This window comes from Carcharhinus amblyrhynchos, chromosome 18 (genome assembly GCF_965287045.1).
Source record: "Carcharhinus amblyrhynchos chromosome 18, sCarAmb.v2.hapA, whole genome shotgun sequence".
In the NCBI taxonomy this organism is placed as follows: Eukaryota; Metazoa; Chordata; class Chondrichthyes; order Carcharhiniformes; family Carcharhinidae; genus Carcharhinus; species Carcharhinus amblyrhynchos.
This window is the reverse complement of record NC_137341.1, coordinates 21312759-21329692: the sequence shown is the minus strand read 5'-3', so window position 1 is coordinate 21329692 and position 16934 is coordinate 21312759. Positions and strand designations below refer to the sequence as shown.

The 16934-nt window shown below is 42.3% G+C and overlaps 1 protein-coding gene across 1 annotated transcript in view; it reads right to left on the bottom strand.

Moving 5' to 3' along the window:
* Window positions 1-16934, bottom strand: part of LOC145354905 (sodium/myo-inositol cotransporter 2-like) — a 63628-nt gene that overhangs the window by 31271 nt on the left and 15423 nt on the right. Inside the window, exons 8-9 of the mRNA XM_080206522.1 lie at window positions 14996-15201; window positions 91-226 (exon numbers count right to left, since the gene is read on the bottom strand). Coding sequence (XP_080062648.1) covers window positions 91-226; window positions 14996-15201 — 342 coding nt within the window. The remainder of the gene's footprint in view (window positions 1-90; window positions 227-14995; window positions 15202-16934) is intronic.

Here is a 16934-nt window from a genome sequence, read left to right as displayed (position 1 = left end):
TCATAATAGAAGTGACAATTTTCAGTTTAAGGAAGATTTCACTCTGTGAAATTCAATGTCAAAAGAAATGTAGATCTCTCATGCACCTACCTGTAAAGAGTACTCTGCTTATCATGCCTGGAAGCACCATTATAAAAACAGGCAGGACTTTCAAGTAGGCAGCAAACAAGGAGCCACCTTTGGCATGAAGCAATGTTTTGGCAGAGAGTGACCTCTGGACAATGACCTGAAGTTGAAACAAAGAGAGGATCATTAAATGTAATATTGAAAATGCTGGAAATCTAAAAACTAAGGCTGAAAATTCAACCAGCTTCAGTGAAGAGGTTATGACATTTCAGGTGTATAGTCTTCATTAAAACACTGGGTCACTTCTTCAGACACTAATTTAGAACTGATATTTAAGACCATTTATTTTCTAAACAATCCAATAATTGCCACTCAGTTCCACTTCCAGATCTGAAACCAGTGACCATTATTGCCATCTCTAGGAATTTTATTTGTGCAGGCACCAGCACAGAGACACCCACTCATGAGAAAATTATTATTGAGAAACAAAACAGAATGATATTGAGTTTTCCTTCCTGAAATTATACACTAGACCAATGACCTTAGTCCACAAAAGGCTAACAGTAGTATCAGTTTGATGAAGTGCCACATAACAGGCCAGTCAATGAAGCTGAGCCCATGGAATAAAAGGAACAGTTGCAACTGTGACTGAAACATCTAATACAGTACTGAAGATGTGCTGCATCATTGGATTTGATGTCTTTAGAATGAGACATTAAACTACTCTGATTGTCTCACATTTAGAATATTCTCTCTCCTACTGCTCATGCACAAAGCTCACTGACCACTTATGGATATAAAAGATCCCATATTTTGAAGAACTGCAGGGGTTGGTGTCCTGGCTAATATTTATCCCTCAATCAATGTCACGAAAACAAATTGTCTAGTCATTATTACATTGCTATATGTGAGAGTTTTGTGCACAAAATTGTCTGCCACATTTCTGCATTACAACCCTACTTCATTAGCTGCAAAATCCATTTGAGACATACAATGGTCATGGAAATGTTACATAAATGCAAGTACTCTTTCTATCCTGTAATATGGTTTCAAGTTATAAATAGATTGTATTGAGATTTTCCCTTAATGCATATCTGTACAGAAATCTTTATAACAATGCAGCCCTTGAAATTATAATCAGTAAATAATATATCACCAGGAGGCAGAGCATGTTAGAAGCTGACAGAATAGACAGGATCTTTTGGGGCTACATGGAACAGGAAGTAAGCTTAATTGATTGGGAGGCCAAAATTCACCTTTCTGGCAGCAGGATAAACTTTTGCAATTAAGTCCTTACATCTTTAAAGTTGAGTCCCTTTTGTATGTGTTTGAATGTCATTCATTCTCATTAATAGGTCAGCTTCCCAAAATAAGTGTTCCCTTCCAGTTAAGTTCTCCACGAGTGAGAGGTTCATGCGTTTAGATTCAGAACTGCAAATAAGTAGTGTGCACCTGGAGAGGTAGATTTCTTTCTGGACTTTGGAGTGAGTAGCTTCTGCTTCGTTCTTCTCAGGGACCACTTGTAAATGTCAATCTATTGATTGGGATTGGGTGCTGACAGTCTAAGTTGCAGGGAGACTGAGGAAGAGAGGCAGGGTCAGATGGGAAGAGTGGAGTGAACACTGGAGACCTCAAAGGGCACCAGACTGTGTTGAATATGGCACAGGGTGGGGGAAGCATGTTTCACTTGTGTTAGTCCTGTTGGGGTGAATGGACTTTCTGGGCAGTGAGCATTGTAGGGAGATACTTCAAAAACATGGGGTTGGTGATGCCGAGCGTTTGGTCAGAAGGTTTAAATGAGCATATTGGGAGATAGGGTGTATGGTGGCAGAGAGGGGGAGTTGGATCAGGTAGGTTAGATGTTCTAGGGTAATAGGTGGGTAGTGTATGGTCTTGTGGGAGTGAGGGGGTGGGGGTTTCACGGAAAGGCAGGAAAGAGCTGGCTTGAAGAATAGGATGAGTCAGTCTCAGAAGAGGTATAGGCACATTGCAATTTATTGCCTCTGGGGAGATAAGGAATGCCCACATAGATTACAATAGGGGCCAGGTAATGGGGAAGATTCAAGCGTCACAGGAAGGAGATGAAAAACAAGTTTATGATGGTGAAGGATGGAAAAAGATACCTGGTGGATGATAGGGGGAGGGTAGAAGGAACTTGAGGTGTGAAGGAATATCAAGTACACTATTCTGGAACTTGCAGTGTTGCTGCACAATTATAAAATATTGCAAGCGATTAATATCAGTGGAATGTCTTTTCAGGTGGGTTAATGCTTTACACGCTCTTACATTATAGCCAAGTTAAGGGGTGCCCTATTAACCATGAGACAAGTGGATGCAAAACCAGCTCAGCTTATTTCTCCTCTCAATGGCCCAATACTGAAGAAATCAGCATTGCAACATGGCTTATGGCCCACATTCCAGTGAGATTCCATCAAGGTCGGGGGTTGCAGTAAATTGCATGCTGATTAACACCATGTGTTGTCTGAGACAGGACGGAGGGAAGAAGAGAGTTGATGCTGCCAAGGGGCATGTATGGGGGAACAGTAGCAATGTCCTAGTTCTCCAGTCACTGGAGTACACACTCATGGCTGACAATGGGTAGCAGATCTCTGATGGCAAGATAAGGAAGATTCAAACGTGTTTTGAGGGTGATGGAGGAGTATGAAGGAGGGTGCACAGACATGGCTATCATTACCCTGGTCAATGTGTAATGTCTACATGTACATGCAGATATGAACAGGAAAACACTCCTCCATGGCCCTCCAGGATGTCTTTCATCATAATAAGGTGGAGGTAGGCCAGAGATACATTGATGTTGAGTACAGGGCCTGGTGTGGGCTTAAAAGTCAAGGATGGAGGGAAAACTTCAAAGAAAATGCTCTCTAGATGAATCACTGTCACTTACTTGCAGATCGCCTCAGGCTCCAGAAAACTCTGTTCATCTACTGGCTATAGTCTAGCTGAAGGGAAACCAGCTTGAAATGGCCCAGGGCTGGAGGAGCAATGGCCTGACTAGCAGAGGCAGTGGCAGCAGAGCCACAAGAAGTGCAGGATGCTAGCAACCCTTAACCAGTGCAATGGCGAGCATTAGCCTGAAATCAGATATATTGCTGGTGCACCTGGAAGATGATAGAAGCCTTCTTCAGGAGAGCATGTGATTTTGTCAGATTCTGTTTGGATAGTGACAGCCAGGTAGCATCAGTATTGGGTTTTGCAACAATCGCAGATTTCTGCAAGTGCAAGCAGCCGTTGACTACACACATGGCATTGAAAGCTCTCTGGCAACAGTCAGCTGCATTAATCAATAGGAAATGTTTTAATTCTGAATGTTCAGTTGTTACATGATCATACGAGACAAATCCTGCAGGTTAGTTTGCTCTTCCCAACAAGCTCTCCCACAGGTACTTGAAGTACTGCATCAATTTCAGGGCTGGTTCATTGCAGATAAGGGATGCACTTCGTAGGCCTGCTTGATGATGCCATTTCACTATCAGCAAATGTCACCAGGGAGGGGTACTTGCCTCCACAAGGGCCACCATTAAGCAAGTGATAGGATGCTACAGTGTCCTAGATTGTCATTGTCTGCTGTGCCCTACACAATCTCAAGCAGCAAAGAGAGAGAGAGAGAGAGAGGCATGGAGGATTGCGATGTCACCTTTGCTGATGAGGACAGGGAAGACAATGGTGATAACAAGGGTGAGGATGACACGGACGCACAGGATGAGGCCAAGGCAAGGGTATGATGTAAGAACATAAGAACATAAGAAATAGGAGCAGGAGTAGGCCATCTAGCCCTTCGAGCCTGCCCCGCCACTCAAAGATCATGGCTGATCTGTCGTGGCTCAGTTCCACATTCCCGCCCTCTCCCCATAACCCTTAATCCCCTCGCTTATCAAAAACCCATCAACCCGTGTCTTAAAAATATTTAGCGAGGCAGCCTCCACCACTTCAACGGGCAGAGAATTCCAGAGATTCACCACCCTTTGAGTGAAGAAGTTCCTCCTCAACTCCGTTCTAAACCGCCCCCCCCTTTATCTTGAGGCTGTGCCCCCTAGTCCTACTGTCCTTTCTGAGCGGGAAGAGTCTCTCCACCTCTATCCTATCCATCCCATTCATCATCTTATACGTCTCAATGAGATCTCCCCTCATTCTTCTAAACTCTAACAAGTACAAGCCTAGTTTATTCAGCCTCTCCTCATAGCTCAACCTCCTCAACTCCAGTATCAGCCTAGTAAACCTCCTCTGCACTCCCTCCAAGGCCAAAATATCCTTGCGTAAGTGCGGCGACCAAAACTGCACACAGTACTCCAGCTGCGGCCTCACCAGTGCCCTATACAGCTGCAGCAAGACCTCCCTACTTTTATATTCAATCCCCCTCGCTATGAAGGCCAGCATCCCATTCGCCTTCCTGACCACCTGCTGCACCTGCAAGCTGGGTTTTTGCGACTCATGCACAAGGACCCCGAGGTCCCTCTGCACCGTCGCCTGCTGCAGTTTTTCGCCACATAAGTAATAATCCTTCCTACCATTATTCCTACCAAAGTGGACCACCTCGCACTTGCCAACATTAAATTCCATTTGCCAGTTCCTGACCCATTCGCCCAGCCTATCTAGATCCTTCTGCAGACTCTCCACACCCTCTGCGCAATTTGCCGTTCCACCAATCTTGGCGTCATTCTAGGCCAAAAGAGCTATCAATACTTAACCTTTACAATATTCTTAATCCTCTGCTGGCTGGTGGCTGAAGCTCTGGGTTAGGTCCATAAACATGATTTGCTATCATTGATCTTGTTTCCTGATGACTGAAATAAATTGCTGTCTTTCACACTGGCTCTACTGGGAGTGTGATTCTTTGCATGCACTACTCTGTAAACATATCCTTTGCACTAAATGTGGGCATCAGCACCTGCACAATGTAGTGTGTTTCCCTGACCTCAAGTACCTATAGAAAAATTATTTTTTCCCTTAGCTCCACAAAGTCCATAGATGTGACACACTGAAAGCCACACAGTCTTATGTGACGAGGTTGCACTCATATCACCCTGACACCTGCTCAAAGAGGAGGAAGGTTTGCAGAGAAGTCTTTCAGGTGGACCAGAGCTGTAGATGCATCTACCCTGCAAGAGGTCTTTACGATCCACATAGTTTCTCTGTCCTGTGCATTGTCCAGCATGCAGGCCCATTCTTCTCACAATTGAATAACTCCCAGTCTCTGTATGGTTTATCTTGATGACAATTCTTTTACAAGAGCTTTAATCAATTCCTAAATAGGAAGATGAACAAGGCATCCTGTATTGACTTTAACGAGGTCCACAAGATAGACCTGTTAGAATACCAGCTCCCTGATTGAGGCAGTTAATGTTGTCCAAACTGGGAGCCCTGCAGAGGTATATCATGTGGAGTGTCTGGGTTACTGGCACTTAGGGTGTATACTATGTATTAGGAAGTACCTGTCTGAGTATTACTAACTAATATAAATAAGTCTGAATTTCGTGAAGGGACACCAGCCTTGTGGGAGTTATTTCACATATAACAATCCAGGTATAGTTGATACTATATTTGATTCTATTGAAATCTCTATAATTCTGCTCACGATATATGTCAATGATTTGGATGAAGGAACGGAAAGTAATATTTCCAAGTTTGTTGATGACATGAAACTTGGTGGGAATGTGAGTGATGAGGAGGATGTTAAGAGACTTCAAGGTGGTAGGACGGCCTAGTACCCCAATCACTGAATGCATGCAGGTACAGCAAGCAACTAGGAAGGCAAACAACATGTTGGCCTTCAGCGCAAGAAAGTTTGAATACAGGAGCAAGGATGTCTTACTGCTGTACAGCAATTTTAGTCTTCTTATCTAAGAAAGGATATAATTAGAGTGAACAAAGATTTGGCAGGCTGCTTTCTGGAATGAAAGGAAGGTTGTATGAAGAGAGATTGGGGGCCATGTTCACTGGAATTTAGAAGACTGAGTGGGGTTCGAGTTGAAATTTATAACATTCTGACAGGCGTGTACAGATTGGATACAAGGATGTTGTTTCCTCTAGCTGGGAGGTTCTAGAACAAGGTGTCACAGCCTCAGAATATAGGGTAGATCATAGGGCTGAGATGAGGAAAAATTTCTTCACTCAGAAGGTGGTGAACCTGTGGAATTCTCTACCACATAAGGCTGTGAAGACCAAATCACTGAATATATTTAAGAAGGAAATAGACAGATTTCTGGACTCTAGAGGTGTCAAGGGGTTTTGGGAGAGTGCTGAATTATGGCATTGAGATAGAGGATCAGCCATAATCATGTTAAATGGGCGGAGCATGCTCAAAGGGCTGAATGGCCTACGCCTGCTCCTATTTTTTATGTTTCTACGTTGAGGACTCTGCATCCTCCTTACATTGGAACAAAAGCAGCAGGAGATGCAATGAAGTAGCTGTAGGCGCTGTGTAGACTGCATTCTGAGAGCTCAGAACATGTTGGGCTGCAAGTGATAAGTTGTATGATGCATGTCTATGCTGTGCATTAAAGATTAGACAATACTCAAGCATCCTTATGGTGATATATTCAGTGATCACAATATGACAATGTGGGGCAAGTCTCGAATGTAAGATAATAATTAGAATCTGAAGGAGGACCAAGTTCCACACCCTTAAATGCAACTATCATCAAAATATTTGGAAGTTTCTTGGATTCTCAGTGCAAGTGAACATATATTTGCAAGTGTGAAAATTCTTTTGGATTATGTACTTGGATGCCTGTATTGGCCACTTAAGAAGTAGATTCCCAATTGAAGAAGAAGTCTTTAGCGTTGACAAAGCTGATATCTACAAAGAATGCAGCACAGGAAAACAAGTATTGGCCCTTACCACCTACATTGAAAATGGCTTTCAGAAAACATTGAAGACCAGTGGTGTGTTCCTCAACCTCATGGCCACTCAGAACACAGTTTAGCACACTGGCCTCCTCCTGAAGCTGTCATGGATGACTAAAAGCATCAGAACACTGTTGAACAATTGAAGGTTCAGAGTTCAGCTTGGACATGGCAAAGACAAACCGATGGACCCCGCCCCACCCCAGGGCTCAGTACTTGTTCCAACCCTGTTCAAATTGTATGTAAATGATCTTCCAAAAACTACCTCCTGAAAATTTGTATATGCCAACGACACCTAACTCACACTCAAGCCCCTTATTTCAACACATTGGATCAGACTTTAAATAAGGACTTGTCAAAACTTGAACAATACTACAACACATGGTGATTCAAGCCAAACCCTGCAAAAATATTATCCAATTTATTCCAGCTTCACAATGCAAAAGCCAATAAAGAGTTCAACATTCAAATGAATGGCTACACCCAAGTCCAACATACCTCAGAGTAACCTGAGATAGGCTGGTAACACCTAAAAACAACTGCAGCCAAGGTCAAGTGCTGAAACAACTTGATTGCCAAATCGGCTGGCTCAACATGGGGTGCTACTCCCATCACCCTCCAAACCTCAGCACTTGCTCTCTCATACTCAGTAGCAGAATACTGCATCCTTGTTTGGTCAAGATCATCACATGCACACAGAGTTGAAACCCAGCTGAATACTATGTGCGTATCACTACTGGAACATTATGCTCAACACCACTCCCTTGGATTCATGTCCTGGCAAACATCAATCCTCCATATATCCACTTACTTGCAACAACATCAAAATGATTGGAAAATTTGCAATGCCCCAGTCTTCATGCTGATCTATTCTGCCCACCCAAGATACAACTCCCATTAGGAAGATTGATCTGGAAAAACCCTTTCACACAGGGCCTCAATGCAAATTCTACCTGGACAAATGAATACAAATCATTGGACATGACAAACAAATACCTGGCTCAAACCCAACCCAACAACCGCCTAGTTTGAATTTTCCAAGGAAAGAGTGGTCCACCCTCAACAGGTTCAGAACTGGCCATGGCCACTGCTTGGCTAACCTCCATAGATGGGGCATTAGTGCCATCTCCACGTGTGCCTGTGGGAGAGAGCAAACTATGTATCATATCACAGAAGAGTATCCAATCCCCAAACGCAGGTGAGGCTTATCCATACTCAACACAACAGGACCGGAAGAAACTGCTAGACTTAGGAATTTTTTATTCACTAAATAAATAAATAAGAGGTTCAAAACTAAGCGCATGTTCGATTGTTTGAATAAATTAGAGTCTTACCATGCAGTTGTAACAAGTAACTTTTCCATGTCATACAACATAACACAATTCATATGTTGGGGACATAACCATTAACAAAGTTATTTAATCAGTGGATGCTATGTCAGCGAATGCCTACTGTTCGTCTTGTTTATAATGGCGAGCTTAGGATTTGATTTACAGTTTTATTTAGTTAAAAGTTTGTCATCACACTACTTGGTTTTTGTTCTAAACCAAGTGATTAGTTTGGAGATCAAAGAAGGTGGGAGGAATTTGTTATGCTGACAGTAACCAAGAACTTTCTTGTATTTGATCATTCTCACTGTGTAATGGATCATTTTGGCCTTGTTTTCTTTGCCACTCATTTTACTATTCTATTTGTAAAGTCTTCCTATACATATGACTAGCTCAGACGGTTACAGGAAATATTATGAGATTGAATAGCCCAGCAAAATGTACCAAAGTGTTTTCACATCTCAAGAATCTTAACGTTGATAATAATTCCTTTAGGAGACGCACCCTCATGTTACTGATTGTAACAGATTACTTAAAATAAGGATTGGCCAGTTGTTTCATTCCAACTTTAATGGTAAAGCTAGGGAGGTAGCAATCTTATTAACAAAAGAATACATTTCTCCCCCTTAAACATAATTTCAGATCCTGGAGGGTGTTATGCAGTCGTTAGTGGCATACTCTTCCAAACCCTTGTTTTTTTGGTGAATGTCTATGCCCCTAACTGGGATGATATGAAATTCATTACATCCCCCCTATCCTCACTTCCAAATCTAGACATCACCATCTTATTTTTGTAGAGGATTTAAGCTATGCCATAGATTCAGGGCTGGACTGCTCAAGTCCAAAGACTTTTACCCCTTCTAGCATGTCTAGGACTTTCTCCATACTTATGACTCAAATGGTTGTGTTGTTGATCCTTGGCGTTTCCTACACTTGTCCGCAAGGGACTTTTCCTACTTCTCTCAAGTCCATTATGCTTACTCACACATTTATTACTTTTACTTAGATAGAGCTCTTCTCCCCACAGTTAAAATGGCTGAGTATTCTGCCATTGTTATACCCGAACATGGACCCTATTCCCGTGACCTGACTCTTATGCCCAAAGCTAAAGGACGCCTTCCATGGAGACATAACACAACCTTGCCAGCTGACAAAATTTTTTGTAAATCTATATCATAGAATCCCTACCATGCAGAAGGCCCAACAAATCTGCAGCAACTATCTGACAGAGTATTTTAACCTGACCCTTTCCCCCGCCTTATCCCTGTAACCCCATACATTTACCACAACTAATCCACCTATAACATACATGTCTTGGGACACCAAGGGGCAATATAGCATGGCCAATCCACCTAACCTCCACATCTTTGGACTGTGGAAGGAAAATAGAGCATCTGGAGGAAACCCATGCAGATACGGGGAGTATATGCAAACTCAACACAGTCACCCAAGTCCAGAATTGAACCCATGTCCTTGGTGCTGTGCTAACCACTTTGCCACTATGCTGACCTTTCCCACCTTGCCGCCATGCTATCCTATATCCACCGGTATAGATATTTACACCATCCCATCAGTACTATGCGAGACCCTCAAAGTGGTTGTCTGGGAAACATAATTTCTAATATCATCAAACAAAGAAAATTAAAACAACAAGAATTGGTGGACTCAATTTTAGAAACAGACTATCAATATTCCATCACCCTCACTCCTGAGTCATATGCAAACAGGCTAAAACTTCAGATTCAATTTGACTTACTTTCCATAAATAAAGCAGAGCATATGTTACAACTGTCCAGCTGACATTTTATGAATATGGGGATAAAGCTAGTTGCTTTCTGGCCCACCAACTCAGGAGCCAGTCTGTTTCTCAGTTTCTCCCCCAAGTCAATGACCCCTCTGAAATTAATTAATTCAACCTTCACTTCTTTTTACTGTAACTTTTATAAATTAGAACCACCTCCCCCCCCCACCTTCAGATATCATGGCAATGACTGACTTTCTAAATAACTTGGACATCTCATCTGTGGATATGAACTTGAGTAGAGACTTGGACGATCCTTTGCATCTGGATGAGGTAACAAACTGCACTACGACAATGCAGAGGGGCAAGGTCCCAACCCAGGTGGTTTCTTATTGAATCCTATAAAAAGTTTTCTACTCAGCTTGCTTCTTTATTAATAGATAAGTTTTGTGACTCATTGACCCAAGGTTCTCTACCCTGAACACTGACTCAAGCTTCCAGCTTGCTTATACTCAAAAAAAAAGACACTGCAGAATGCGGTTCATATCGGCCAATCTTTCTCTTTTAAATGCTGATCTAAAGTTGTTAGTTAAGGTGTTGGCTTGTCATTTAGAGTCTTGTCTTTCTGGTATAATACCTGATGGTCAGTCTGATTTTGTAAAGAGGCGCCAATTATTCCCAATATATGTTATCTTCTTGACATTATACTTTCCCCAACTCCTTGACCAACCCTGAAATCATGTCTATATGGAGAGGGCTTTTGACTGAGTGGATTATTTGTTTACAGTTTTGGGTAAATTTGGGTTTGGTTCAAAATTTATTTCATGGATTCGCCTTCTCTACATCTCTTCTACCACAAGTAGTCACACTAATTCTCTAAAGTTAAAGTACTTCCCTCTATGCAGAGGAAGCCAACAAGAGTGTTTTTTGTTTCCACTCCTCTTTGTCCTGGCAATAGCCTTAAAGTCATCAATACTGCTAAAGGTTATCCACTGAGCGCTGTGTATCCTTATATGCTATTGAACTCCGTTCCAAGTATAAACAGGTGTCTTCTAGAAGCACTTTCTTGCTGTCTATCTTCCTTTTCTGCTTTAATTTGTGCCGCTCAATCCTCATCTCCTTCTAAATGCACGTCAAACGCTGTTGCGATTTCTACTTTAAAAATATGGAAGCTATTTATTCAATATTTCAACTTAACTCCCCTTTGCTATTAGACCCTATTTGTAATAATCACTATTCTTGCCTTCAAAGCTTGACTCGGCATTTGCCTTGTGGAAGGAGAGGGAACTCAAATGGTTTATTGATCTGTTAGTTGTTGGCATTTTTGCCAGCTTCAGCAAGCTTGCAACCAAATTTAACTGGCCTCAGTCTAGTCTTTACCTTTATTTTCAAGACTTTTGTTTTATGCGCTTTCATTGCTCATCCTTTCCTCAATTACCTCTAAATACATTATTGGAAGGAATTTTGTCACTGCCTCAAACTTGCAGAGGTTTTATTTCAAGATTGTACAACGTCGTGCTATCCTCTGGATCCTCTCCTCTCCACAAGATAAGAAGTGACTGGGAAACTAAGCTTGGGCTTGATCTCGCAGACAACTAGTGGGAGGAGGCCCTTCTTGGGGTCAACACCACATCCTCCTGTGCTTGGTTAAGCTTAATTCATTTTAAAGTTCTTCACAGAGTTCAATTTCCCAAAGACAGAATTAGCAAGTTTTTCTCAAACACAAGCAACAAATGTGACAGATGTTCACTTGCCCCTGCAAACCATATCCCCATGTTTTGGTCGTGTTTGAAATGCACTAGCTTTTGATCATCTTTTTTTGACACTCTCTCCAAAGTTCTAGACTTAGACTTGCAGCCTTGCCTTTTGATAGCTATGCTTGGAGTCCCATCTGACTGGCCAGTCTCATAAAGACTAAGGCAGTGTATTCACTTCATTTATAACCTGCAGGCGGATTCTAATAACTTAGAAATCTTCCAATCCACCAACTGCTTCATCCTGGTTAGAAGACTTTAGTTTCTATCCTTTTACTTTATTTAGAAAAGATTAAATCCTTCATAAGAGGATCCACTGAGAAATGTTATCATACATGGCAGTCTTTTGTCTCTTTCTTTAGAGTTAATTACTGGTCGACTGTTAGATCAAATGGTTTTTTCCTCGCTGTTTGCATAGTTTTTGTTTGTTGTTTTCTTTACTGGGGAGGAGCTGTGACAATGTATTGTATTGCACTTTGCTCTTGATCTCCTTTTGAAAACAAATAAAAAATTTTTATAGTGTGAAAAACCTCTACAGTAGTAGAACACTCTTCATAGAATCATAGAACCCTACAGTGCAGAAGGAGGACCCTCGGCCCATCGAGTCTGCACTGACCACAATCCCACCCAGGCCCCAGCCCCGCATCCCTGCATATTTTACCTGCTAATCCCTCTAACCTAAGCATCCTAGTATACTAAGAGGCAATTTCTTAGCATGGCCAATCAACCTAACCCACACATTTTTGGACTGTGGGAGGAAACCGGAGCATCCGGAGGAAACCCACACAGACACGAGGAGAATGTGCAAACTCCACACAGACAGTGACCTGAACCGGGAATCGAACCCAAGTCCCTGGAGCGGTGAAGCAGCAGTGCTAACCACTGTGCTACCATGCTGCCCTTGCTACTTACGTGACTTCAAAACTACCTTTTGTAATCACAATGCCTAGGTGCAGCCCCAACAACCATAGCTGAGATGGAGACTACCTGCTGACTATGGGCAAGCATCCTCTGGTGGTCTGAGGCCGAGAGGACCCCAGCTTGCTATGGGTCTCCTGTGCAGTTCCACCCTCCTCAGCCTGACTTGGAGGAAATGGGGTCTTTGGCAGAGCAGAGTTTGAGCAGCAAAGCAACCTTGGATTGTCTGAGATGAAGCCCGTGGGGTGCGGGGTTGCAGCGTGCAATGGCACCTCTTTGAGGAGATGAGGCATCTGGAGGGAGGTTGCAATGCCTTGCCCTCTCCTGCCTATCCATTGCTGCACCGCATCCTGTGGCCAAATGGGCCATCTAAAATGGCGATTTGTAAAGCATTCTGGGACAATTGGGCACGAACTAAAATGACAGGCTGCAGCCTAAAAGACAGCGATAAAAAAGCTGCAACCTAGATGAATGAATACACAGGATATGGGTCATCTCCAGGACAAAAGAGACTTTCTGGTCAAACTATAGAGACAGCCAAGATAACTTATTGATGGTTGGGTGGGTGATTATTGATTGTTCGTCTTAAATAAATTTTGATTGAACTAACCAGACGTGTACTTGCAGTTATTTGTCCACCATATGAGGGTTAAAATAGACTGTGCAGTAGGCACAACAACCCCGTGACTAGAATGATGAAGTGCAGATTCAAGCACATATCCAGTAGCCACTGCATGTTCTGTATTCAACATGGCCACCATCCTTTCTATAGAGACAGCCAAGTGCTCACATGTATGTATCTGCTGTGGTGGAGAGTGCAGGTAAACATTATGATGGTGCATTCTCTGAGGATTCGGAATCATCCTCAGAGATGGAAGTGGAGCTGGAGATGGGCTGCCTCCTGTTCTTAGCCTAGGCCAGTTTGCTGGTACCTGGAGTGGTGAAGAGAAAAATGTTTATGCAAACTCCCTTATCTAAACAATGTCTCACTCTATCAGCACATCCGACAACCGTGGACTGTACAGCTCCTCACTAACTTCCTCTGAAAGTTCTGTCTGACCATCGCCACAGGTGCTCATCTTTCCTATCTGGATCTCCCCTTTGAATAGGTGAGGATCTGGATATCTGACTGTCTGCCATCAGTCCAGGACTGCGCCCTCATGCTGTTTGCATTTTGCTCCTGCAAACAGACTGATAGAATGAGTGTCATTCCAATGGTTGCATGAGCAATTTAAAGGCACATATGCCAATGCCAGTTCCTGAGCCTTCTGCAGTAAGTGATTAACAAGCAAATATGGTGAAACTGATGTTCAGGCATTATGAAGTGGCTGTCAGACATTCAGTAAACATGTCTCATCTGCTGCTAAGTCCTGCAACACAAATTCCTGTCTGACATCTCTCTGCAGTTGCACTCTCACACTTATTTTGCCTAATGCCCTTGTAAGTGCTGTTTTGCAGTGAGTATATAGAGCCACATAACCTGGTGGAATGGAACAGATCCTTCAATCTCTTTTCGGCACTACAGCCAGGTTCTTTTGTGATCCCTATGGCCACTTAACTGCACTTCAACCTCCATTCAGGTCACTTTGATCTGACAAGTGAGCCTCCTGCTGCCAACTTGGAAAGCGAGATCTCCTGTCTTTCCTAGATGACCTGGAGGAGAATCTGTATCCAGGCATTGCTGAACTGTGGGCTACATGTTGTCTGCTCTGCAACGTTACTGTTTCAGGCTAAGTGACATAATGACAGTTACAGCAATGCCGCTAGTTTGCAGTGAGCAAATGGCTGTCTGTGTGCTCCTTAAGTATGGCACCTGGACCTTTGACCACCCCCTCCCCCCGAGAAAAGGGCAGGGGATGGCAATGCCTGCCTACTCCCACCACAAGATGCATTTTGCTCCTCGTGCATGCATATATAAGCTGACTTGCACAAGAAGATGTATGGCCAGACATCCCACAACCACCCACACCTCACCTCCTCCCAGGTGACAGATGTTAGATGGTATTATTTCTGACTCCACTTCCTAAGTTATATGGAATCAAAGATTCCGCCCAATGACTGAGAAATTAGTCTGGGTCCAATGCATACTAACTTCTTCACCCAGTTACTTACAGTGAAGTTGACTTGTGCAGCTGAGAGAAAATTAAGAAATATAGTGACGTTTCTACTTTGTTAACAACTGGGCTAATTGTATACACAAGTACGGGAAAGGTGAATTGTTGAGGCAATAAGTCGCAATAGGAACTCCAAGCATAGTTTTGTAAGAGCAGAAGAGAAGTCCAAGTTATGACACACTATGACCATTATTAGCTAAAGGATGTTACCTGATCAGTGCACCAATACCAGATTGAAGGGATGGTCATTCCAATCAATACGCCTGGCCAAGGAAAGTCAGAGGTCACAGGATTCCGAAATATGTGAAAAGCATCATTTCTTGGGAGGCCACAAGTTGTGTTGAGGTCACGAACACTTGGAATGGCATGCAAGTACAGTTCCTGAAGGCCTGAATAACCTTCAACTTCAATGAAAGCTGTAAAACAAAGGTTTGTTTTATTGGTCTAGCAAAAACATACACATACATCCAGTTAGTTAAACCCTGAATTATGCTCGAAATTCAATACTGTAAATAAGTAATGCCTCTTTAAAATAAATCAAGATTCCTTTGGAATTACTCTGAAGATGCAATCTTTGCCAAAAAAAATTCTTCTTTCGTACAAAAGGCATCTTCTATTTCCTTTTATCGCATATGTTAAGGTCTTCTCGCCGTCAGCTAATTGGTGATATTCCATTATGAGTTATCTGAGCTTACTGCCAGGGAAACTCAAGAGAGGTTGTTGGTTTCATTCATTTTCTCTGAAGACATACTATGGTTCTGAATAACATCCACCCATTGGAATGCACTGGGAGCTCAGTGTTTCTGGCATCACTGGTTTGAATCCACTGTTATGACTTTCAAGAATGAAGAGGCTTCAACCAATTTGATCAGAAACATTTCGGGAACAAAGCAAAACCTCTGAATTCATTGGTTCCTGGATTCATTTCAGTTGCTGCAAACATTATTCTTGTACCTTTCTAACTAATTTAATACCCTAATCACACTTATAGCAAAATGGTGAGAAATGACACTGTGAATTGCCCAGGTATTTCGTTGTTGAGTGTATTTGCATCTGTGTCGTGTTGGGATCATTTTGCAGGCTGATTAACAACCTGTTTTTAGCCACGGGAAAGCTCCTTCCATGATCAAGTCCTGGATGCAGCTTGAGCCTGGGATCTTTGAACTCTACTGAGCCATATGGGCTTTAAAGTGGATATTGTGTACAGTGTAACCATACTTATCAAAGAAGCAAATTTGAGTGTAAATTTGCTGAACGCGTGTTCAAAGGGATTGTGCTTTGGAGAACTGGTGCTTTAAGTGTAGCTCTACGAGGCATCAATAAATTTAATGGTTGAAAATTGGATGAGACTTCATACCAACTCAAATCCAGCAGTGACTCGGGGCAGAACAAGCCCAACAACAAAACTGCATATTTGGAGTTGGTCCCTACAATTTTTGAATGTCAGTTCCAATAATGCAATGAGTATTGGCCCTTTGTGATTGGCATCAACCATCACCATGTGACTGATTTTTTGTAGAATGTTGGATACTATCTGATTACTCTTAATGAAGTTTTCTTAGTCTTAAGAAGATTAACTTTATGTATTTATTAACTGCAAGAACCATGTACTGCAAAATGTTCTATTGTATATGAGTTTGCATATATAGAATTAATGTGAGACTGACCCACACCATGATGTAAGAGAGGATACGACATGCACCCAATGCCAATGTGGTGTTGGACAGAGCCAAGTTCAAGCTTAAGCATGGAGACAGCTCCTAGCCTGTACACTTTATATTTGTAAATAATTTTAAGAGTGAATAGAGACTTATAATTACCTATGTATCACTACAAAGACTTCTTCAGGTCTACCAAACACTCAACAACATGGTGACAGCAGAGGGATAAAAACCAGAGCCTTGCTAAAATGCTAGAAGACTGAGAAAAATTCAACAAAGCATTCTGACCCGAACAGAAGCTCCAAAAGCCGGGGAAATGTCACCTGGAAAACATCCCCAAAAAAGGCTTGGAAGCCGAAAGCAAAAATGTAAAATTCCATATTCAGCAAAATCCTTTTTAAGTCCAGTTTCAGAGTATAGAGTCAGCAGAATTTGAGAGAGTGAGTTAAATCTTTTAAAGTTCCAGGTTGCAATAAATCCTGAGAAAT